At 41.9% G+C, this 24,983-nt stretch overlaps 1 protein-coding gene across 1 annotated transcript in view; it reads right to left on the reverse strand.

Annotated features, from left to right (window-relative positions):
• Positions 1 to 24,983, reverse strand: part of fras1 (Fraser extracellular matrix complex subunit 1) — a 402,098-nt gene that overhangs the window by 273,188 nt on the left and 103,927 nt on the right. The window contains exon 3 of the mRNA XM_049578302.1: positions 5,992 to 6,099. Coding sequence (XP_049434259.1) covers positions 5,992 to 6,099 — 108 coding nt within the window. The remainder of the gene's footprint in view (positions 1 to 5,991; positions 6,100 to 24,983) is intronic.

A 24,983-nucleotide genomic window follows, 5' to 3' on the forward strand; every position in this document is an offset into this window, starting at 1 on the left:
CCATTTCCATGGAAATCGTGTGACGCAAATAGCACAACCGAAGTGATAATAATGAAAATATGAAGACTCTATCAGGCATACACAGTGTGTAGAATGCAGAGCAAGCGCAATGGAGGTGGTACAATACAGATTCAACATGCAGTCCTTTATCCGCGCTGCCTACACGCCCTGATTGAGGCCGCAATGTGTGGAAACAAGCAAATGGGAAAGCAGCCAGGGCCAGAAGCAGAGCCAGTGAATAGTTTAGGTGTCGTTTATTTGTGAATACAAATGCTGTGGAAAAGAATGAGGGGAGGAATACAATTTGTATAAGGTGAGAAAAACAACCCCCAAGAAGCTTCAGAGAATGTCTTGTGTCAATTGAAAAAGAGAAAAAGGACTGAATAGAGGCACACCCGAAGACAAATTACATGTGAATAGGCAGAAGAATGGAAACGAAATGTATACATAACAAGTATGGGAAATAAAAAAGATGGAGAGGAGCTGTAGAGCAAGTAGCAGTTGCAATGAATAAACAGACAGACCAAGGGATTATATTGTACTTTCAGCTGGTCATCAATCGCCTGCGAACACACAAACATCAAGACCACCAGCAGAACTTGACAGCTGGCGAAAATCCATCCATCACAACAGCATTTGTGTTAATAAATTAAACACTAATAATCTAAACCTCTAAATGTTTTCGTACATTCATTTGTTCTTGTATCTCTTTTCCTGAACTTGTCATCTTTCAGTCTCTCTAGCCTTTTTTCTGTCTGCAGCCTCAAATTTAATTACCAAAATATGGCTGTAGCACAAGAATTTGATCCAATTTCAGATTTTATTGCTGCAAATAAAGAGAGATGGTTCAGGCTCAAGGAGAACAGAGTTCATTTATCATTGGACTGCTGTATTCTCACAGTAGTAAGACTCAAGGTTTTCCACTCCTGCCGTTTCTTTTGCTGGGGAATAGAAGGTAATTACATGGGGGTCCTGTGCTTCTGTGAAGGATCGGCCGGTGAATTAAAGATTGGCTAACCACTTTCTGCTCTGTTTATAAAATAATGTAAACACAAACTTTGTACTTTATACTTTTATGGTTTCAATCAAATCAATTTTTATCAAACTGATGCAAGGTGTGATGCGGGGGCTGTGCCGGACCGTTGTGGTGAAGAGAGAGCTGAGCCAGAAGCCAAATCTTTTGATTTACTGGTCCATCTATGTCCCAACCCTCACCTATGGTCATGAGCTCTGGGTAATGACCGAAAGAATGAGGTCACAGATACACGTGGCCAAAATGAGTTTCCTCCAAAGGGTGTCTGGGCTCAGCCTTAAGGTGCTGACACACCAAACCATCATCAAAGAACTAGCGCCGACGAAAGCCAACTGTTGCGTCGTCTACGTCACCTCACGTCGCCCTGTGTCAGTTGCATTTGAACACACTACACAGACTACAACCGATGGCCAAGTAGTTTGTACATTCTGCGCCTGCGTGACAGAGAGCGGAGTGAGAGAGTGGTACATCCTGTCAGCCGAGGGGTTTCCTATCTGTGCAGCTGAGCACCGCAGCACCTCCACGGACTATTACATCCAGACGGTCCCGGTGTTTCCTCCGCAGGCTCCACTTCACTCAGCTGCCCGATAAACCCGCTGCTTCTTCCCACTTTAACCTGAATAACAAACCAGGGCTCTGTGCTCCGGTTGGATCCAAACGGAGAGCCAGGGCTAGCTGGGAGGCTAGCAGAGGCTAACTGGCTGTGCTTCCCTCTGGTCATGCTGCGGCTAACGCTCCGCTAGCCGCTCCCAGCTAGCTCTGGCTCTCCATTTGGATTCAAACGGTCTGGATTCAAATGAAGAGCCGGGGATAGCTCAGACACTAGCGGAGGCTAACTGGCTGTACTTCCCTCTGGTCATGCTGCGGCTAACGCTCTGCTAACCGCTCCCAGCTAGCTCCGGTTTGTTTTTCAGGTTAAAGAAGAAGCAGGAAGAAGCAGCAGATCTGTGGGGCAGCTGAGTGAAGTGGAGCCTGAGGAAGAAGCACCAGTTAGCCCCGGTTTCACTACAGGCAGATTCACTCACTACAGGGGCAAGGAAATAAAACCTGAACAGCCAATCAGAGTGATCTCTCTCACCGACAAGCTCCGCCACCGATTCAACATGCTCAATCAGCCGAAAAGCCGCCAACGCCAAAGTGCTGGTTCTGGCATCTAATCAGGATGCCTCCTGGGTGACTCCTGCTGGAGGTGTTCCAGGTATGTCCAACTGGAAGGAGACCCTGGGGTAGACCCAGAACATGCTGGAGGGATTACACATCTCATCTGGCCTGGGAACATCTTGGATTCCTCCAAAAGGAGCAGGAAAAGCGCTGCTGGGGAGAGGGACGTCTAGAATGCTTTGCTCGGCCTGCTGCCCCCGTGACCCGGCTTTGGATAAGTGGTTGAAGATGGATGGATGGATGGATGGATGGATGGATGGATGAATGGATGATGCAAGGTATGCAGATAGAGTTTTGATGAGGGGGCTAAGTTCCCTGAATTTCTAGACTCAGTCAATATGCATCACTTAGAATATGCTGTTTGAGCAAACAAAGACAAGAAGCGAAGGATTTAGCCAGCCTATTCAGACATAAGAAAGGCAGAAATATTAAGACACCCCCCGTGAAATTTAGAGATGGATTTCAGTGAAGTCGATAAGGTAGGACATTCAAGCTTGCAGATAAGGGCTGTGGATTTCAAAAGAAAGCCTTATAATCAGAGACAGACAGATGATAAAAGCCCTAATACTCCTTTTATCACAGCGTAGGTGAGAGGGAGTCACATTTTGAGAGCATTTTAGAGGGAGGGAGCACACGGCTTGGTGAGCATGATGACTAATTTTTAATTAACATTGGATTGCTAACCAGCAGAGTGGAATTCATTAGGCATTGATTGTTGCCTTAGCTCAGGGTTGGGATTGGATTCGATGCCGTCACTGCAGGCTTTGACGTTTAAATCACATTTAAGAAGAAGCACTGGGAGGAACAGCCGGATAGATGGAGTAAAAAAGGGCTTTGAAAATGTGTCCCTGTGAATTCAAATGAGCCAAAAAAGCTAGGCTGGAACTAACCGTCTCCGAACAGTTGTCATTGTGGCAGATTAAATGGTGCAATCGGCAGACTTCACTGCACAATAGTCTGTCATTTCATTGATTCTTGTTGTAGGGGCATCACACAAAGACAAGTGATTAAATGGGTCCTTGAAAGTAGAGCCGCACTTCAAGGTGAAATGAAAAGAGGGAGATTAAAATATCACAAAGAGGATCCTGAATATTTAAGGCTATTTATTTTATTCACTTACTGTTTGATTGTGCTCAGATTCTGGTTGTAGTTGAAGAGTATTTCATATTCTGTGGCTAAAAAAACACTTCATAACTACTAAATAAACAATGAAAGTGGGTCTGCAGTTTAAACCACATAAAACACATAGTTGTGGGTGTAACTGAACTTTTTCCATGCTCCCACTCTTTTCAAAAACTTTCAATCACTTGAAGGTTTGAGCGACTTCTTAAAGTATTTCTCAGAGGCAGAGCTGCTTTGGAAGAAACATTTTATTGTTAGACTTGAACTTTTTTTGTCCCAGCTTCTGGAATTTCCACACTGCTTGGATTATCCAGTGTGAATTTTGTTGATGGAAACCATAATGAAAATTTTCTGTCAACGACCTTTTCTCCATGACGAAAACGAGACGATGATGAAAATAGATCTTGATAATGAAAACTAAGACTAAATCTATCCAGCAACTAGTCAGTGACAGGATGTTTGGCTAACCAGCAAAAACCCTCACACCATAGCAGCATCAGCTGTTGGTGCAAGGTGTAAGCAGTACTTCAGCAGTAAATAATCAGCTGTGTGTGTCTGACTGTGGATGGTGGAGCTGCTGAATGAATTGTGGAGTTTGTTAGTTGCAGCGATGCCTGTTACCAGTCAGCTCCGCTCATTAGCTGCTAAACAGCAGCAGAGCAAGCAGCCAGCAGCCGTGAGACCTAACAACTGATCCCCATGGGACTCCGCTCAGATGCAGACTGAGCAGGTTTGTGGTTTGATGGTGTCTGACAGGCAGGTAGGAGGCTCAGTAAAACGCCAGACAAACATTTTGCAGATGAAAGAATTCAGGCTTTAATCAAGTTATGTTTCTGCTTCTTCAGTCTGATAGATGGATAAGTCAGAATTTACAATGAACCTGAAGACAAATCCTAGTTGTCTCACATGTTGGGCCATTTTGCCGGCCAGCTGCGAGCATTTTAGTCTCACTCACCAGACCTTTCTCAAGAAAAGAAAGGTCTTGCTGGGCCGATTCTCACTTTAAGATTGGAGAAAAAAACGCCCCGGCTGCTTATATTTCTTTCAACCAATCACAATCGTTCTGGGCGGGCCACAACAATAGTGCGCTTGCAAAAAATATTGCCGGAGGGAAACAGGTTTTGGTCTAACACGCTCACAAAAATATCACCTACAGGACGCGGACAATTGCAGAAAAATGGCTACATCCGCGCAAGATCAAACACCGCAAAAGTTAGTAAAGGACGTGTTGAAAACGGTTGAAAACTGCTACACAACCGGCGGTGGTAGGGCGGGACTTCAGTGGGTGGCTCGTTCCGCCCAATGAGAGGCTCATCTCTGCAGTGAACTTCCGACCACTCAGACTACGAGCATTTAGACACACAGAACCGGATTGGCGAGTTGATCCGAGGCGCCCAATTTTCCACCTCGTAGGGTAGTCATATTGGCGGAATCCTCTCAGTTTAAACAGAACGAGGCAGCCTTCCACAACAGGAGTAGCTGTTGATGACGCTGCATGTGCGAGCCACTGGCGGTGGATAAACAGGAAACAGCTGATAGCTGGAATTAGCGAGCAGCTAGTAGCAAGAGGGAAACGCAAACCTGACAGACACTGTAAAGATGAGCAACTGGGGAGACAAGGAATTGCGCGCCCTCCTTGTCCTCGCAAATGACAGGGACGGTGAAGAACGGGCCGACTTACGAGAGAATCACCGCCTGACTAGCGGCAGCTTCCCTCCCACGTCACTGTTTACGTCACACGCTGAGCTACACGTTTTGTTACTTGCTCACGCCCCCCATTGCCCCAAAAAAGGCGCATTCTGTATAAACAAAAGTAGGTAGGCGGCATTTTGCTGCACTCCCTGATTTTGTTTTTATACTGCCAATGCTGAAAAAAGACTGATTGGGCTTTCCTGCAAATTTGCACAGTTCCTGTCTAAAAAGGTCTAGCTCTTAAACCTGTCAAACACTGCTGGAGAAATGACAGTTTGGAAGTGTGCACAAATTATTTGTAGTTGTACAAAAAAACCGACCTGTCACCTTGATTCTAATTTCTGATACATGAATGAGCCTAAATGGATTAGTTTGAAGATAAAAAAACACGTAGAAAACATAATGACTAAAACTAATCATCATTTCGTCTCAAGACAAGTACTAAGTCTAAATCTAAATAGCTGTCGAAACTAATGCTTCAATTTTCCTCTGCATCTGAAGCCAGAGACAACGCTTTAACATTTTAAATCACGTTGCTTGTTTGTCCTCTATTTTGTGTGGCAGCTCTAATTAACAATAAATAAAAATTAAATAATAAACAATCTAATTGAAAGTAACAGAAGTGTATACACCATCCTGCTGACTGTATTTATTTGCCTCTAAAAATAGTCCACAACAAATGTACTGTTTACCCATTTGGGTAAAAGTATGGCGAGTTGTTTTAGGAAATTAGGAACCAATGCTCCTAATTTGTAGCTGAATGCCACAGACAGGATAATTTAGCTGTATGGAGACACCAACTTAAATGTTTATGTTCTTTGTCCTTTCACAGGATTTGTCTACAACAGGGGAAGTACAGAGCAATAACACCACCCTTACATAGAAAAAGAGATTTCTTGTTATCTTTTGTGTGTACTGTTGTTTTCCATCCCAAAATAAAAAGCACCCAAACTTTTTCTGTTAAATGTAAAATGTCGTCTTACCCTCTGAAAGTCACACTGTGGGTTGGGGCAGTGGGTGGGCCTGCAGATGGCCACGTCGCTGTAGCAGGTACACTCCTGACACGACTGCGGTCTCCATGATGTGTTGTTCTGTCAAGAGACAAAACAAAACAGACATGAAACACTGCCGAAGATAGACTTGATTCATCACTATAAAAAAAAAAAAAAACCACTTCCTCATGCTCCATTATTATATTCTATCACACCCACATGTCACGTTAATGTTGACAGCCGGAGCAAATGACAGTAAACATATAGACTCCTTTCTGCATATTAATGTGACTGATAAAAGGTTGGTTTTTTTTGCTCACTTGCATTGAGATTTGCAGATAATGTTGCTTCAGTCTTCTGCAGTTTGATTTACAACATCTGCTGTCTAACTTTCCAAAGTTTATTTTCTCCTCACCATTGCTGACACAAATTGATACCAGGCGTTATGACAACCACTGCACAGTGTGCAGTAATCATGCATTATAGATACACTATGCAACAGACACATGGATTGAACAAACGATGGCTGTATATTATTCAGAGTCTTATTACTCAGGAGAATCAGAACTGCCTCCATGCTCTGCAGCAGTTTGTATCACCATAAGAAAATCATTTCACACTTTGAACTCTTATCATCTTCTATACTTAAGGCTGTAAACCACTGAAGGATTTCTGCTGCAGGTGGACTGAGCCTGCCACAGTGTTGATTAAAAGCCTTGAGCACCATGGCCAACTACACAATGAGATAGAGCAAAAGAAGGCAGAAAGGCTGGAGATCACTTCTGCCATTTGGCTGCACCCTTTAGCATGCCTTGTGTTTGTCAATAGCTCATAACATCGAGCTGACAATGTCTTATGGCTAGCTTGAAGCCAAATCTAAATCAATATCCCAGCCTGCATATACTCAGATATATCATCTTACAGTCCATAAATCCGATTTAGACGGATGATTAATTACCCACTCATGACGGGAATATCCACGGGCAGCTGTGCTTATGGAGTGGACACTTCATGGTGGGGGGTGACTGTTAAATGTGGAGACTTTGCTCCATTTGAGACGGTAACTAGAGCAGACATCTTAATGGACAGGAAACTTTAGCCTCAGGTAACAACCAGACCACTAATAGTCCAATATACTGTATGCTGACACAAGAGGGTACACAGCAGTAGGCAATACATTGTGGATGGATCTACGATAAGGTGTCTTGGCTGTGCACCCAGGGGCTCAACTTGCTGTTCCTCTTTGTTAAAGGAAGGACTGAATACAGTTAAATCAGGAAGGTCCCAAAACCAAAGGGTACAAATGGCAATTTGGCAGCACAGAGCGCCCATCCTGTGTACGTTATATTGGTGCACTGCAAAAACTGTCCACCTTCAAGCATCTGTGTGCAGGATTTTAACATTTTTGACACTGGAGACTAATGGTAATATTAAAAAAGACAAAATATCGCTGGCATTCAACACCTGATACTTCCACCAAGAGTCTGACCCTGGGACACTGAGATAAATGGATGCTTCAAATAGGTTGTACAAATATTCACCAAGACTGTATCACTTGTCTACACACAGAAACATATACCATCAAAATAATTTGAAAGATGCAATAATCACAATGAAACTTAAGTGTACTTTACTAGGGCTGCCCCCTTATAGTCGACCAAACGTTAGTCGACCAGAAAGGTCATTCGTCGGCAAGATTTCATTGATCACTTAGTTGCAGGGAATACAAAACACACAAACAAAAAACAAATGTGAAACTCCATCAGGAGCTGTGCCTTGTCAAAATAAATCAAAACCTTTATGACTGGACCATGTGGGAATTTAATTTGAAAGGACAGACACAGGAAGTGGCCACGCTCAGCAGTCAGACAGGAGCCCGGTTACAAACCAATGGAGGGCAGGGCTACCAAGAGCTTTACATCTGTCCCACGAACGATAGGCCTACACACTTATAAACAGCACCTAGAAAAAGATCAGCTCTGCACTCTGCTTCTTAAGCAAACAACATGCCGCCACGCTCTTGAAAGCTGGTACAAAAAAGGCACACAAGTATCGCCCAGTGCCTGACCTTGTATTTTCCACATGGTTAAAGACGCGGCATGTGAACCGCCCTTAATTTCCAGGGCTGGTACCTGCGGTTATTCCACAGGCTAGTTAATAACATGTCGGGCAGGAAATCCAAAGTGTGGGATCATTTTGAGAAGGTGAAGGACGAACCCAAGGTGATATGTAAACTCATCTTCATTGGTCGACTACAAACATGACGTATCATCTGAAACATGGAAGTAGCTACATGCCCATTAGCCCACAGCGTCATTAACAGGCGGCTCGCTCAGTGTGTGACGTGCACTTGGAGATAAAATATAGGCCTATATTAATGAAGGTTCATTAGTACGGTTTTGTATTTCTCTGTAATGTAGCACAGTGTTAACAATGTTACTGATACTATTCTTTCTCACACCTTCAACTCAAACCACCAAAATATATCATTTAATAATTAAATTAATATCATAAACACGCGGGCAACTAGTCGACTAATGGCCCTAAATGACGACTGTTGGTTGACCAGGAAAATTCTTAGTCGGGGGCAGCCCTATATTTAACACATCAGTCTCATATTCAGCCTTGAAGACTTAAAGCACTGTCAGTGGGATAATTCAATCTTTACCCAATAGAGTTTCACTTGTTTTATGAATTTTATAACAAATAAGGAAAACACATTTTGCATGAAATGTTGTGCAGATAGTGTATATATCAAACTTGAAATCAAATCAGACCCTTTACTGGTTAAGAACAGATGTCTAATGGGATTATTTTACACACATCCAAAGTAAGTGTTTTTGCTCTCTATTACCAGTGTTATGCACATGAAAGTCTTGCACATTATGAGGAGAAGAAAAATGTGTTAAATACAGCCCTCGATCATTACAGAAAAAAACCTCTGGCAGCACACCTGGTTGATTGCAATCATAGACGGTGAGAGAATCCACCAAGCAGAGCCACAAAATTCAATACAACCTGTTAAACTTGTAAGATGCTGGAGGCCTTTGAGACTAGACGGTCTAAAAACAAGCCATGTATCGAACCTAAATCAGTGCTGAATCAATTACGAGCCACTGTAGAGGTCTCTTACAAATAAGTTTGGCTAACCTGGAGGGTTGTTTTCAACATATCTGATTGTCCGTCTGCTTGTGTTTCTTGACCTATCTGACTTTTTGTTTCCCAGATCCTCAGCTATGATCACCCCGAGTACAGCATATTGTTACCTACATTAAACATGGCAAATTATGAAAATCACATATTGTTGTAAAGTGCAATTATCCTTTAATGTGACTACAATCTTGGAATTACTGAACCATGACTTTGAATTTCTGTGAAAAATGAGAGCCATTACAATTCCGAAAACAGCTCTTCTTGGTAATTGAGTTAGGGTACAAGAGAAAGTCATGCAGTTAACATGCAGTAAAATGTGGGAATAGCTATAGGTCATGTTGAAAGACACAAACAGAAAGGATAACACCACAGAATGAAAATTTAATTAAGGCAGCCAGCTGAGAGGAAAGGCACTCCTGGAGAGAGCATGTCAGTTGATATGTTCCCTGTAATGTGGTTTGAGCTATTTATGTGTACGTGTGTTCATATGCGAGTCTGTGGGAGAGCATTTCTGCACAGCTGTGGCCAGATGTGTAATGTGTTTTATGTAAGGGCAAACGTGTCACAGGCAATCTCTGCTCACAACATTAATGTTCCAGCTCAGAGAGAAGGAGGAGCAATCTTCAGAAGTAACGAGAATGTGGGTGTCAACTTGGCACTGCAGTTCTCACACGTATGCTTTTATCTCCTGAGAGAGAAACTATAGAACGCTCACACAATCTGAAATGTACAACACTGACAAGGACTAGTTCTGTCAAACAAAACAAGACTAGTTGATGTAGAAACAGGTCACGCAGAAGATGCACATCAATGTTTTTATCTCTTGATATTCCCCTTAAAGTTTCAGAAAAAGAAAAAGTTTCAGAAAACATGTTGCTGATGATGTTCACAAAGGATTGAATACCTCAAATAATGGAGCTATGTATTTTTTGTGGATGCACCATTAAAATTGCAAAGATAGACTTCCTCACTGTATCATTTTTAATATTTTAACATGAAGATGGGAGCATAAAGCTAAAATTTTAACAGTGTAACAGCCTTTAACAGTTTCCAAACTGCAATCATGAGGGGACCCAGGAGGGTTCCTTGAGGAGCTCCTGAAGTTGATACTGGGGGAAAAAACAAAAGTTCTGTTTTATTATCTTGGTAAATGGTTTCTCCTACTTTTTACATGATATTTACCTGCATATTTAATGTGTATTCATATAGGGGCACTTTTGAACCACATGGCACATACCACAGCATTTATAGCCTATGCAAATTTGCAATGCCTGTTGCTTTTCTAACTGAGGTCTGAATCAGGTTTATGGACTGCTTAAATGCAGTTTTTTGATATATATGTAAACAAATGAGGCGAGCAAGCACTAGTGTCAACCAATGAATGTGAAAGGTCATAAATTATGCTTATGTACCCCAAACAAGCTGTTTACTTGGAGACTACTGAAGAATATGGAACCAAAATGGCCTTTGGTCAAACAAAACAACAATCGATGGCAAAAAAAAAGTCACCAATATGCAACAAGTCTTTTAAATAGGATACAGTACATAAATTTAGTTACAACATCAAACTAAATTTCAAGGTAAATGCACACAAAATCAGAGAAAAGATGCAAAGGCACCTCCAAGTCGCAAATTCACCCCACTATGACAAGTTGAGGACGCTTCAGCTTGATATGAAAATGAGTAAAGTCAATGCCTAACACAGGTACAGGAAACCATGGTTAACTGGTGTCAGGTGCAACCATTAAGACAAACTGCATGAAAAACTCTTCAAATTTAAGATCACAGAAATCACACAAATTCACTTTACACACATTCATGTGTCTTCAGCAAACAGTTGACACGAGAGTTCTCTGCTCTGCCTGTCTGCCTTTGAAGTTATTAAAAGTACAAACAGGAAAAGCAATCCTGCTAAAATACAACCCCAGATTCACCGCGACAGGCACTCAGAGTTGCACCCCCTGCGTGCACTCTCACTATTACAGGAAGGGGAACTGTCTCTCAGGTAATATGCTCTGACTGCAAAGAGCAATCCCAGGATAGAGTGAGATCAGTTTGTCACGCGGAGTATGCCAATCCCTCTCAGTCTCTAGTTGCATTTTAAAAAACTAAGAGAGATACTTGCCCCTGGTCTTTCCGTACGGTCTGTGTGAAAAGGCCTGTGTGACATTCTGACCATAAACATTTCAGCATGGTTTCACCAAACCAACCAATCTCATTACAAATCAGTGAAGCTCTCCAGTGTGGTGACAATCCTCTCTTTGTCAGATAGCTTTCTAACAGATTGCCCCTATGAGAGGAAGAGGTTCAAAGCAAAGATAAAAATGGAAAATCTTTCTGACTGGACCAGAACAGTAGAACTTCAGGCTACATTCTTTTCTTTAGGAAAGTGGTTTGAGTGTAAACCTTAATCAAAAATCTATTCAAGTAAAAGCAGAAAGGTTGAATGTAACAATTTAAAAAATGAAAAGTACAAGCAAATGAAAATTGTATTAAAGTACAAGGGAAGGTAAAAGTACTGGTTAAATATCAATCATCCAATCATTTCTCACATGCAATTATACAAGGTACAACTCCAGAGAAATGGATCCCATCAGCTCCTTTAATTTGTGCTCTGTACTTTAGTCATTTATTGCTTCTTCTTGCATCGTTGGTTGCTCTTATATAATCGTCCATGTTTCCGAATGGTTTTCTGGTTGTGAAATGATTTAACTGTCCACATTCAAATCTCAACAAGATGGCCAACATGCTTGCTCCCCCGAGCACAACAGCACTGCTCTGCAGCCGTTTGTAGACATTATATAGTTGTGATCCAAAGCAGGAACAGGACAGCACCTCACATTCCCACTGTCACACCAGTCCTTATTCAATGTAAAGCACACGCCGCCTCTCCTTCTCTCGCCAGAGTCCTCTGTTCTGTTAGATCGGCATACTGAAAAAGAGCCAAGTTTTAAGGATATTACACTTTCTTATATTCTGCTGGAAACTGATGAGGCACAGAGGTCATCCAGTGTATTTTTCAACACCTGTACAATAGCTGGGAGGACGCTAGTTCAGCTGGTGCCAATCTTCTTCATGTCTTCTTCCATGTTGTAAACCTTGACCTGGCTAGCTAGCAGAGTCACAAGAGAGGAGACTTTACAGGCCGGTGAGTTGATTTCCCGATGAATAACTTTCTGCCACACATCACCAGTGTCCAAAGCCAACCACCAAAAACACCACCAACACTTGCAAAATACACGTAAGAGCATACATTTTGCACAAATGTAGCTGAGCGGACATAGAGGCGACATCTTCATATAATACATATTTCATGAAATTTGGCTCTATTCACACACAAAAAAAACCAAAAGCTCCTGCATTCAAATCCCTTTGTAATACCAGACACAGAGGCAATCCTATTTTTCACAGATTAAGACAACTAATCACATCAAAAATAATGAATTTTGGGAACATTTGACTTGTAAAATCGACAGCAGACAGGTGCACTGATGCCCTACTTGGGTCTCTAACAACCTCCCTGAATCTAAAGTTTTTTATATTGCGTTTAAATAACTATATGGAATGCAGATATATCTCTCTAATTATCAGAAATATGTCTTAAAGAGAGATTTAAAACAAGAAATAAAATTCAGTTTTGCCCCAAATGTAACTGTCCCTTTTGCAGTCAACCCTTTGATATGTGTGCAAGTATGTGTGTGTGTGTTTAGTTGTTGGGAGTGTCAGACGATATTAATAACTTGAATGTGTGTATTTGTTGTTTGTAAAACCAGAGTGCCATGTTTAAGACTTGGATTGCTTTGACTTAAATTGGGTAAAGAGGTCACTGGGGTTTATAATAAGTCTGTGTACATGCAGGTACGCCCTCAGACAGACTAGTTTCCTGTTATGGCCCTGTGGCTGCCATTCATGTCACTGAGTCTTAATAGAGCTTTGTAAAATTAGCTCAGCAGCTAACAGTATAGGTGACTTCAGCTCTGACTGGACTGAGTGCCACAGCTCGCAGGGCAAGTCCATTTCAGCCAAGGTCTCGGGGGATAGGGGAGGTTGCACTCAATTCCAAATCCACATCCTGTTTGCCTCCTGAATAGACCGTTAGCAGAATGGGACTGACCCCTAGATCATTGTAAACAGGGACCTCTTAAAGTGGCCGGAGCAGGGGAGCAAACCTGGACTCGCTATTACCTGACCTTCCAACCTCCTGCTCTGTCAAGACTGAGCCAGGGGAGCTGTTCAACAGTCAGCAGCGTGAGTAGTAGTGGCATTTCCTCCCCTCCTCCTGGTGAGATTGTCCCCTACAGGGACCCATACCTGGGATTCGTTGATTAAACATCTAAGGAGTTGAGGGCTTATTTCATTCCCCCCCTGGAGAAAGATATCTGCCGCAGATTTGATTTAGGACTGAACCAGCTCAGCCATCGCGGCTGCACGTCTCCAATTTCATAAAGGAAAAAATAGATCCATAACTTTAACACACAGTACATCCTAATCGAGGATGTTATATAGGGCAGAGCTAAGTTTGAGTTTTGCACTGTGGGCCTTTGGCTGATGGGTTGTCGGTTTGAATTCCAGTCAAACTGAAATATGTGAATGGAGAAAGAGAGAAAAAAGTATCTTGAGGCATATTGGAATTACCAAAATGTACACAACACATGAAATAAAAATAGGCTTTTCTAGCAGGATCTTGGCTCCTTTCTCCATTCACATATGAAAGTGATGAGCAGTAGGAAACTGTGATGCTAAAATTCACTACAAAACAGCACTTTAAATAGGGTGCCTTCAAGTGGAGTCGTGTATCATGTGAGTCTATATGAGTGACCTTTGGCGGTATTTAAAACATGATATGACTGCAAGTAACGATTATTTTTAATTGGCCCCTTCGCTAAGCCCTGTCCCTTTGTGATGGTCTGTTAAGATGTCGGAGCTAGCATTGAGCCCATACTGTAACTGACTGCACTCTCTGAAGATATACTGTCAAATTTTTGAAGGAAAAAAAAAGGAAATTTTAGACAGAAGTGGACGGAGGGGTCTACAATATGTGTTTGAAGGATATATTCGGGATGTCAAACTCACTCTGCAGCAAAAACAGGTTAAACAGATGAAGATACAGGGTTAGAAGTATACAGCTGTTTGTAATTTATTTATTTATATTTTAACACAATGGTATCGCATCCGCAACCAGTATTGGCCAATACGCAAGTTTAGTTATCGGGAAGAAAAAAATTGTTTCAAACCATTTCTACGCAAATTCTTGCTTAACACAAACAAACCAATGTTTATTCAGGGAAAATTGACTGAGCCTTACAGCAATGCTCTGAATTCACATTCAATGGGCTAGAAGGATAGAAACACCTAATAGCAATCGCAATAAAGTGATGAAAAAAGTACATAAGAACAAATAATCAGGAATTATACGCAGCAATAAAAAACAGTAAAAAGACGAAAAAGTTAAATAATAAGAATAGAGTCTGCTGTAAAAGATGGATAGATAAAGACAACCACAACAATAACAACAGTAAAATGTCTTGAAATACTTCTTCTAACTTGTTCCATTTATTTGGTGCAGAAAAACGAAACACTAATTTACCGAGTTCTGAACCGATCTGAGGGGTTTCAAGGGATAAAGATTCCTGTGAGCGTGTGTGATGAGAGATGGATTTGATTTTTAAAAGAGAGGTGAGGTAGAAGGGGAGCTTTCCAAGCAGTGCCTTATAAACAAAAAGGAGACTATGTTTTTCCCTTCTATCAGTGAGAAAACAACAGAAGTTCAAACACACAAATATCAAACACTTTTGTTTTTGCTTAAAGGATCAATTAACTAATCTTTTGAGGTGCGACTGGTTGCCAAGTTCTGAAACAACTAATGTTTTCTTTAGTTTTCCTGTTTTTTGTTGTTTTCATTTACAGAGCGTCAGTTTTCTCCCGAGTTTAACCACGTCTTCGGTCTATAATACACTTGATTTCTAATGATAAAAATATAAATTTGACAGCAGCAACAGCTCTAAGTTATCAGCTACATGGGGTTAAAGATATATTTTTTGAAAGACTAAACAAGCACTAAAAAGGCCATGTACATGAAACTGACAGATGTTTTAATTATCTATTAATTTGCCAGTTATCTCTTGGAATTATTGATTAATCTAAACGATAAAATAGTAAAAGAAAGTCCACAGTCCACAGTGACATCTTCAAATGTCTTGTTTTGTCAAACTAACAGTCCAATACCCAAAGATATTCAGTTTACTGTCAAATATGACAAAGGAAAGCATCAAATCATTGCATTTAAAAAGCTGTAACCTGCAAAAGTTGCTTCAAAGACAAATGACCTATTAACAGATGTCAAAACAGTTTTAGATTAAATTTCTGACGGTCAGCTAATCGATAAATTGCTTTATCGTTTTACCTCTACTAAAAACACCTGACTTCTGTTTTTTTTTTTTTTTTTTGGCCAGTTGTTTATGACCTGCTCTCATCACACTGACTTGAAATGGAGCTGTGGAAAGTGTGTCTTCCTGAATGGAAATCAAGCAGAATGAAGCTGAAAAGCAGCCCTCATCTGTGAGTCACTTCTCCCTGGATAAATAAGGAGGGAGGGGAGGGGAGTTGCCCCGACACTGGCTTAAGTAGCAGATTCAATTAAAATCCAATCAAGAACAAAAGGCAGAGTCAAACATTAACAGGGCTCAGTTTTGTGGAGCTGTCAGTTACACTAGTCGAACCCTCTTGTTCAAGACGTGGGGAGGGGTGAAGAAAGGCAGCCTGCCAGGCTAGCAAAGCGTAATTGGGCTAAAATTGGATAGAAACTAAAGCTATTACTGAGGCAAATTCAATCTGGGGACGTGATAGCTTTCAGCAGCCTAGAAGCTCTGCTGCCGACTGAGACGGCAGCAAAAACACTCAAGCTTCTCCTTGAGGGGAACCTGGTTCTGTCAACACAGCTTTATATTTACAGCTGATCAGCCTGATCACACTGGGGCCCTGTAATCTGTGTGTACAATGTATAACTGGGTTAGGTTTCAATAATGCACTATATGATAATAGCAGAGAGTGGGATGAGCCTAAATCATAACAGAAAGAAATCAACAATATTTTGTTCAAATGTGCCTTGTTTCTGTTTCACAAATGTCTGAAATATGAATAGCTAAAGTAATGCTGGATACATTTTCATCTCCATACATTACAAATAATTTAGGAAATGATTTATGTTTTATGTTTGTTTTATGCCTGAGAATGCTTGGCTGATAGCAAACAGAATTATCAACTTGTTACACTCCGTTTCCATCTCCAGTCTGTCACTGTGTCGACGCTAACCAGGTTAGGTTAGTATTAGGGGATCCAGTTTTCCCTAACTAATAACTAGAGACCAACATATCCACCTGAATCTATCCATCCACCCATTTTCAACCACTAATCAAAAGCCGGGTCGCCAGGCATCGCGTAGTGGATAGTGCCGGTGCCCCATGTACAGAGGCAATGTCTCACTGCAGCGGTCGCAGGTTCGACCCCGACCATTTCTGCATGTCACCTCCCCTGCTCTCTCTCTCACCCCGTTTCACTCTGTCCTGCCCATTAAAGACAAAAATGCCCCCAAAAAATAATCTTTAAAAAAAAAGGTCTCACTCCTAAGTCGTTGAAATCCAGCGCTTGGGCAGTGATTTGCGGCGTCAGACACCAACAAATAAAGCCATCTTTACATGTTGGCACGATAGACAGCTAGTCGCCATTATAGTTTAATGGCGCTTGACGGCATCAGGGGAAACGCAGTGGACAGGAGCAAAAGTTAAGGTGACGAAGTCCGAGTGGGGTGGGCAGTAGGGCTGGCGGATGGGTCCAGCAAACACCGACCTTCGTCCTAGAGAGAGGTGTTCGTGTCCCGTAAGATTATAAAGCCAAACCCTGTTCTTTTTTCCTTCACCAACCACGTGTTCTGTTGCCTGTAGCCAACCATGTGCATTAAGGGGAAAAAAGTAAATTTGCAGTGTAGTACCGACATTTTGCATTCATTTTGAAAGAGAATGTATGTAAACCGTAAATCTCCTGTGAAAACAGAAGTGTATTTTGAAAGAGGACAATGCATGTAACCGGCAGAACTTGACACAGCGTCCCAGAATGTCAACAACCAACACACCTCGGGTACCTTGCACATCGCATCTGGATGTGGAAAATCCATGACCAAACGTCGATAGTTGACGAGGGTGGAGTGAGTATGTGTTGGGGTCGCAGGGCAGCAGGCTCAGCAAGGTATTTTAGATGCCCCTCTTCCCAGCAATGCTTTCCAGCTCCTCCTGGAGGATCCCGAGGCGTTAGTCTTCTGGGTCTGCCTTGGGGCCTCCCATCTGAATCTAATATCATTTTAAGTCAACACTGATGCGTTGCCATGCCAACATACTGGTATTGCTGGGGTTTTAAGACTGGAGCAGAGCGAAGTGAAACAAACTTCAATGTCAAGCGATACTGAGAAGACGTGCTGATGTAGAGCTGCCTCGACTTCAGTGCCTACTGTATCTTGTCTACAGCAGTCATCATTGTTGTCATTACTCCTCTTTGGTTTCATTGCACTGCTTGACAGCTTGACAACAGTGTTAGTCCTGTCCCTCTATGCCACACATGGGTTTTTTTTTAATTTTAACTGAGAAGCCATTGCTTCATGTCATGATGCCAGACGAATCAGTCAACTTGATGGAGTGGGCAGATTCCAAGGTCATATCCATATACTTGGGAACAAACCACAGCAATAAGTTTGGCCTGAAACTTCATTCTTGACAGTCAATCAATCAGTCAGAATTTATTGTTTAGGTAAACTCCTATTTTCAAGGTCAGCGATGAACCTTCACACTTTATTCACTGTACAAGCCAACAACTACACAAAGTCCTGAAAGTGCCATAGATGAAATCACGACAGCTACTGAGGTCCCATGTTAAGACATCAAGCCCCCATATCAACCGATCCACTGATGAAGACCATGGTGATGGTTTAAAGCTCCAGAAAAAGACAGTAGGTGGACACTGTTGATCTGTTCTGTACGACATCTATTGCACGTCTGTCCGTCCTGGAAGAGGGATCCCTCCTCAGTTGCTCTTCCTGAGGTTTCTACCGTTTTTTTTTTCCCGTTAAAGGGTTTTTTTGGGGGAGTTTTTCCTTATCAGCTGTGAGGGTCATAAGGACAGAGGGATGTCGTATGCTGTAAAGCCCTGTGAGGCAAATTGTGATTTGTGATATTGGGCTTTATAAATAAAACTGATTGATTGACTGAGTTGGGACTGTTTTGGCAAACCACACTGAGTTGTTGTAGCTTAAATGGGATCAGAATCAACAATCTAAAACATCTATGAGAGTTTCAATGTCTGGTTCCGGCTTCCAGTAAAGATCTTTTATTATGTATATTATGTTCAACAAACAAATGGAGAGAAATTAAGCTTAAGAGAGGTCATTTTTTTCAGCTGCGGTAACACTAAACACTATTAACCAGAATGCCCTGCTACAACAGGACAGATTAGATTTTCAGTTTGTGGGGCGTTAATTCATAGGATATCATACAAACAGTTCTATGGGAATATGTTGTTTTGCTTTAACATAAGTGGTGTTCTGGTGTGTGTCATCTCAAACTGGATACACTTTGTGCCATGTGAACTTATTTGTATATCTAAACTGTAATGAAAAACAGCTAAATAGCTACATTTGCCAGTTGGATGCTGATTTGCAGAAGTCATGAGCAGCCCTTCTCTGCTTCATTTGTACTAAAAGCATAAAATAGGTTACCGAACATGAAAAAAGTTGTCAGAACCACTAGTTAAAGGATGCTGGAGGAAAATCAGCCATTTGATGTTTTCCTGATAACAGAAAATGGACTTGAGCAACACATCTGAGTAACACACACACATACACACAGAAAAAGTGCTGCAAAACTTCCTGTTTCATCTTTTCAAGTATATTAAAATAGCGAGCCACAACACACCTCTGACCTGACAAAGCAGGAAAAAGTTGCAACTCCAAATAGCCCATCGACTCTTTCTCATTATCGCTGCATCCTCTCAAGCTGCCTCCTCATCATTCCGGATCTCCAGTGCAACCACGAGGACTGTTAACATTTCCGCTTTTAGAGGGCAACAGCTGTGTCGCTCCTGTTTTGCCGAATAACTCGCTGCCGAATGAATTCAAATGTATTCATTTGCTGCCATTTAATTGATTTACTCCACAACTTCCTTCAGTGCCGGCCGAGTGATTATATGCTAATTTCTTGCGATGCAAGCTGTGAAAACAAGCAAAGTTATAGCGCTGCCCAACTGAAGGACACCTAAAACTGTCACAGCCGCTGCCAAAAAGCCTGATTTAATCGAAGCTTTGGCAAATATTCAAAGCGGCCCCAAGGAGTGAGGAGACGACTCTGGCTCCTCAGTGGTCTAATCATGTATTTCCATGGCTGCCCTGTGTGTTATCCATCATCTGACCACCGACACAAGCTATTTAGCAGGTGAGTAATCTGCATCTAAAGCAGGAGACTGTGTGCTCTGCCACAGGGTTAGCATTGTTATGCTAATAGCCACACATTCTCATCTGGGGGAAAGGCTGAGTTTAAAAGTTGTGACTTAGCTCATTGATTCAACTTTTCCCCCTATGCCTCCGGTCCAATTAGAGGACCTGCTGGTAAGACATGACAAATGACTGGCTGATCGTTGGCCTCCCAGAGCCCATAAATCCAGCTGTCTGCCCTCGCCCTGCCACGGCTGCTATCGCTCCCGCAGCCAAATATCAGCATCAAGCACGTAATGGGTTCTGGATCATCAAGCAGATGGCCTGAAAGAGTCAGGGTCCACCACAAACAGAGAGATTAGCACTGGAGTCACAGTGAGGGTGATGAGAGGAAAAAGAAAATATTGTTTTGTGAGAGAGAGTTGCTTCAAAAATAGATTTTAGGAATGTGTCAGTGGAAAATTTGAGGAGATGATTAGAGAAGAAAACTGTGTCATATTCAAGGTCCAGTGTGTAGCATTTAGTGGCAGAAATGGTATAGAATATTCATTACTATGTGTTTATTAGTTTATAATCACCTGAAACTAAGAATCATTGTGATTTTATTAGCGTAGAGTCCGCCATGTTGTGTCTACAGTAGTCCAAAATCAAATTTGCACTGGCTACAGTAGTTCTCCTGCACCTGTGAAGCTCAACTTTAGCCTGTGGGCCAAATCCGTCCGGCTATAGGGCCCCAGGTGGCCCGCCGACCATTTTCTAATTCACGTTCAAATCTAAATTAATTAAAACTGGGATTTCTTTTTTTTGGTACTTTGACTATGTATAAGGTGCAAGGGTGGATTAAAGGCGCCAAAATAGAGCTTGTGCCAAAAAGTGCCACATGAAGATCCCCCACATGTTCTGGTCTAATTAATTACATATTGATTACTAAAGTCGGTTATTTACCGGCACCTGGCCTTCGAGCATTTTGCAAATGTGGCCCCCGGGGAAAGCAAGCTGAGCATCCCTGTCCTACACCCTTTGCACAAGGGTATAGGACAGTAGGGCTGTCAAAATCAAATATTCCTTCTAAAAATAACTCAAAGGTTCAAACCATTCGAATTTTTTTTTTTCGCATTATGTCCACAAGAGGGCAAACTAATACAAGGAAACATACTTGTATATGTATTAATACAAGGAAACATACTTGTATATGTATTAATACAAGGAAACATAACTACATGTAGGTATTTTTATTTCAACATAAATGTCTTTGAAAACATTTACATACTTACACAGTAAAACACATAAAACAATTATCTATAACATTACGTTATAAACGACCGCGGACCTAAATTCGAATTTAAATTCAAATTTAGAATATTCGTTGACAGCCCTAGTGGGCAGAAGGTGAATTTGCATTTCCTAGGATAGCAAAGGAATGACCTGCCTTACCCTGCCTTTGTTGGTTGGATTGGTAAGGTTTTGGCAAGAGAGTGAGATAACATTGTCAGGGTAGGCCAATCATATCCTCATTCAGTGGTTCGTATGATATTGTTTTTCATTCATTCATTCATTTTCCATAATCCCTTATCCTGTTAGGACAGGTCACCAGACTATCACAGGGCTGACACATACAGACAGACAGCCATTCACACTCACATTCACACCTACAGACAATTTAGAGTCACCTGTGGGAGGAAGCTGGAGCACCTGGAGGAAACCCACGCTGACACGGGGAGAACATGCAAACTCCTAAAAGAAGGGCTCCCCCTGCCCCAGGTTCGAACCATGAACCCTCTTGCTGTGAGGTGACAATGCTAACCGCTGCATCACCTTGCCTTAGAATATGTGCCCCTCACGCATTTAACGTGACGTTAAGGAGGTTAGGTTTAGGAAAAGAAACATGGAGATGATGGACGTCAAAATGACGTAGATCACATGTTTCCTAAGACTTGCCTCCTAGAAAAGTCCTTGAGGAAAGTCCTGTGTTTTGTGACCAATGCACCACTCAAACGTCCTTCCTTATCAGACCACTTCCTTCTTTATTCTTTACCCCCATCATTAGTCACATGATCAAAGCCTTCCCAAATGCGAGTATTATACACAAATTACTGGCTCATGATTACACAGGATATGTACGAACTTTTGTACATAACTTTTCACAGGAAAATGTACCAACACTGCATAAGAGCAGTCTGATCAGAGACAAAGTGAGGCAGAGTAGGATGGGTCATTCCTTCACTATCCTAGGAAACGCAAATTTGCAGATGGGAGAAGTTTCAGTTCTGCAACCTCAACGCTTGATGCCATTAAATCCTACACACTAGACCTTTTAACCATTTTTGTACGATGGCGTGCTGCAGAAGGAACCAAACAAAAATAACTATGGGCCGTTCTGCTTGGATTCTTCCAGACTGCAGTAACAGTTGCTGACCCATTTAGAAGGGTCAAGAATAGAAATGCACAGTCACAGCTCGCTGGTTAATACTTCTGATCTTTCAAGACACCAAGGCAGAAAGTGCCAACCACAGAGGGTTGTCATTTTAGATCAATCATAAATAAAGTCAGAGAGACAGAGCTGACAGAAGAGGGTTTATGACAAGGCCAGGTGTGATATAATGGCAGGGCGTTTTTTTCCCTGTGCAGCCCTGAGACGAGGAACACACAAACAGAGGCTCTTTGCTCAATAACTCACCTCCTCTGTCTCAGCAGCCATTAGCTCTAATGAAAAATCCATGTCACAAGTCCAGCCAAAAGTTTCCACACTGCTCTGACAGTTTGTGCTGCACTTTAGATGTAGTTTGATTTAGAGATTTCAACATTGGGAAGATACAAAAAAAAAAATTTAAGAAACAATTTTCTGCGAGTCAAAGAAATCTCACAGGGATTCAGTTTGAGACGAGCCCAAAAGAAAAGGGAAAACGTTACAGTGACAGAGCTGCAGGTGAGCAGAAGGTACAGAAAGTAAATCACATACTGTTTTTCACCTCACAGTCCTGCGGTGATACATAATGCATGCTGCCGACATTCGATCTAAAAAGCTTCCCTTCTTTGATTGTACGCCTTTTTGGAGAAGCCGAGTCATTCATTATCCAGTTTACAGGTTTCCTCACATCTGACAAAACTCATTTGTTTTCAATCAAAAAGATTTCATGTTGAAGCCACGTTGCATAATTCGGAATCTGTTCAACAAATCTGTCTAATTTGTTCATGTTTTGTTGCTCCTGCAAGCCCACAGTGCTCGGCCGGCTGCAGACACGTCACCGCCCCTCCGGCTCACATATTTCACCTCTAACACCAAACATCTTTGCAAGCAACAGTCTGCAGCTCTGAGAAACAGCTTTTAGGCTAACAAAACAAAAGGTAAATAATTCATATATGTAGATAGCTTTGCGAGCAAGCCTTTGAAGTCACTCTATTGTTTTATCTGTGGTATATTCCCGAACACGAGGAAGAAGAGGCACTAAAGACGGCTCGCACTGCAGGGAATCACCTTGCAGCTCTGACTCGGCCCTCGCATTCATGTGCACATGAGCGTGGTTTTCAATAATGCATCAGCTCCCCACTCAGCCGTGGTGAAAGTCATGTTAGGTGATGCGGATAGCAGCCCTCCATTTCTCCAGCTACAGTGTAACCAGGGATTTGAGGCTGAGCAACTTTCTAAATCACTGTTTTCCACCTCGTGGGGATGCACAAAATGCAACTTGAGTTAAAAATTAACAACGAGTCATTTCTGACCCATTTTGACGGCTCTGATTTCTTGCGAGAAGTTTATGAATGTGTAACTAAATTTTAATTTGGAGCAGCTGTGAGCAAAGCTGGAGCCCCGCACTGCAACACAACTGCAATCCCATTCGGAGAAATACCAGCTGGATAATGTTTCATGAAACGGCTCCTGTAACTTCAGACCCATCAGACAGAAGAAAAGGGGAGAGGTCAGAGGATGTCCTGTTGGCAGGATTACTGGTTGGCTCTCAAGCTTACATGCATACTGGTCATGTTGCACATTCCCAGCCAAGGTTCAAGGCTCCACTACACTACAGTAACAGTAACTGTTAAGCCAGTATCATTAGCTTTGTGTGCCATTGTCCTTGTCTCTCTTTGTAAGAGAGAGAACATCATGAAAACTCTGTCCTAAAAGTCAGTGTTGAGTTTCTTTCATCAGTCCCCAGTATCAAACATAATCGTTAAATACAAAACCTTTTCAGTCCACTGCTCATTTTTGCACCTTTAGATGTGAAATCTGTCACAAGCTTGATCTATCCATCTATCAAATGTCTCTGATACTGTATGAAAAAGTTCAATGATGAGTCTGTTCAAACATGAGAGGCCCGTTACAAATAGAGCCACAATGCACGCATTATATTTGAGATCAGCGAGGGAGACATGGCACCACACAGATGTGCATATGATAAATGAATGAGAGAGACAGTTACCTTCAACATTTCACTAAATTGGCTTGTTATCTTGTCCTAGTCCCATGATACTCAATTTACAGCCTGCTGTAAGGTGCCAGGTGGCACGCCGACCGTTTTCTAATTCCCAATTAAATTAAATTGGTTTACACAAGGAATTTTTTTTGTACTTTGAATGTAAATGAGGTGCCAGAGTGCATTAAAAAGCATCAGATTATAGCCTGTTCATCCAAAAACAAACATGCCAGGGGAGGATCACCAGAACCCTTGACTGAGGTGCAGGCTGAGCCTCAAATGTTCCCAATTCCTGGAAAATCCCCAGGCAAAGCGAGTTGAGTATTCCTGTCCTAAACCCACCTTTTCAGAATGATTTCTACAGTGGAGGGAGCAGCATTTAAAACTTTTTAGAGTCCCCTGCAATTGTTTGGATGATATCCAAAGAAAGGTAATGTTATGCATGTGTTTACAATCTGACAGCCTTTTTGTTTACAACTGAGTCATGCTGAAAATAATCTGAACATGTTATGAAGCTCTCCGTAGGCAGACTGCCAAAGTTGACCTTCCAGAGAAACGTTAGAATTCAAAACTGCCATTAGGAGCTGAACCTGTCGTGAAAAGAAATGAGCAACTTTTTGTACTTGTAGAGAGAATTTGTTGGATTTTATATAAATTTCAGTACAGTCAGAGTTTTCTTGAAGACGGCATCTAGCTGCCATTAGAGGAACAGCATCTCATGGTACTTCCACATTGGCTTGAACACTCAGCAGTTATGGTTGCCGCTTGTTGTCACCACAGCGTGCTTAACTCAACAGGTTGGTGGTTTGATTTTTCTACCCAGTTGCCAGATGGAAATGCAGGCACTGTCTGTTTCTGCCAACAATGGATATATTACGTTTGAATGTTTCATACATATCATATTAACATTTCTAAAGCGAATGACTGTTTTCGGAAGAAGGAGGGGA

Source organism: Epinephelus fuscoguttatus, linkage group LG6, assembly GCF_011397635.1.
Source record: "Epinephelus fuscoguttatus linkage group LG6, E.fuscoguttatus.final_Chr_v1".
In the NCBI taxonomy this organism is placed as follows: Eukaryota; Metazoa; Chordata; class Actinopteri; order Perciformes; family Serranidae; genus Epinephelus; species Epinephelus fuscoguttatus.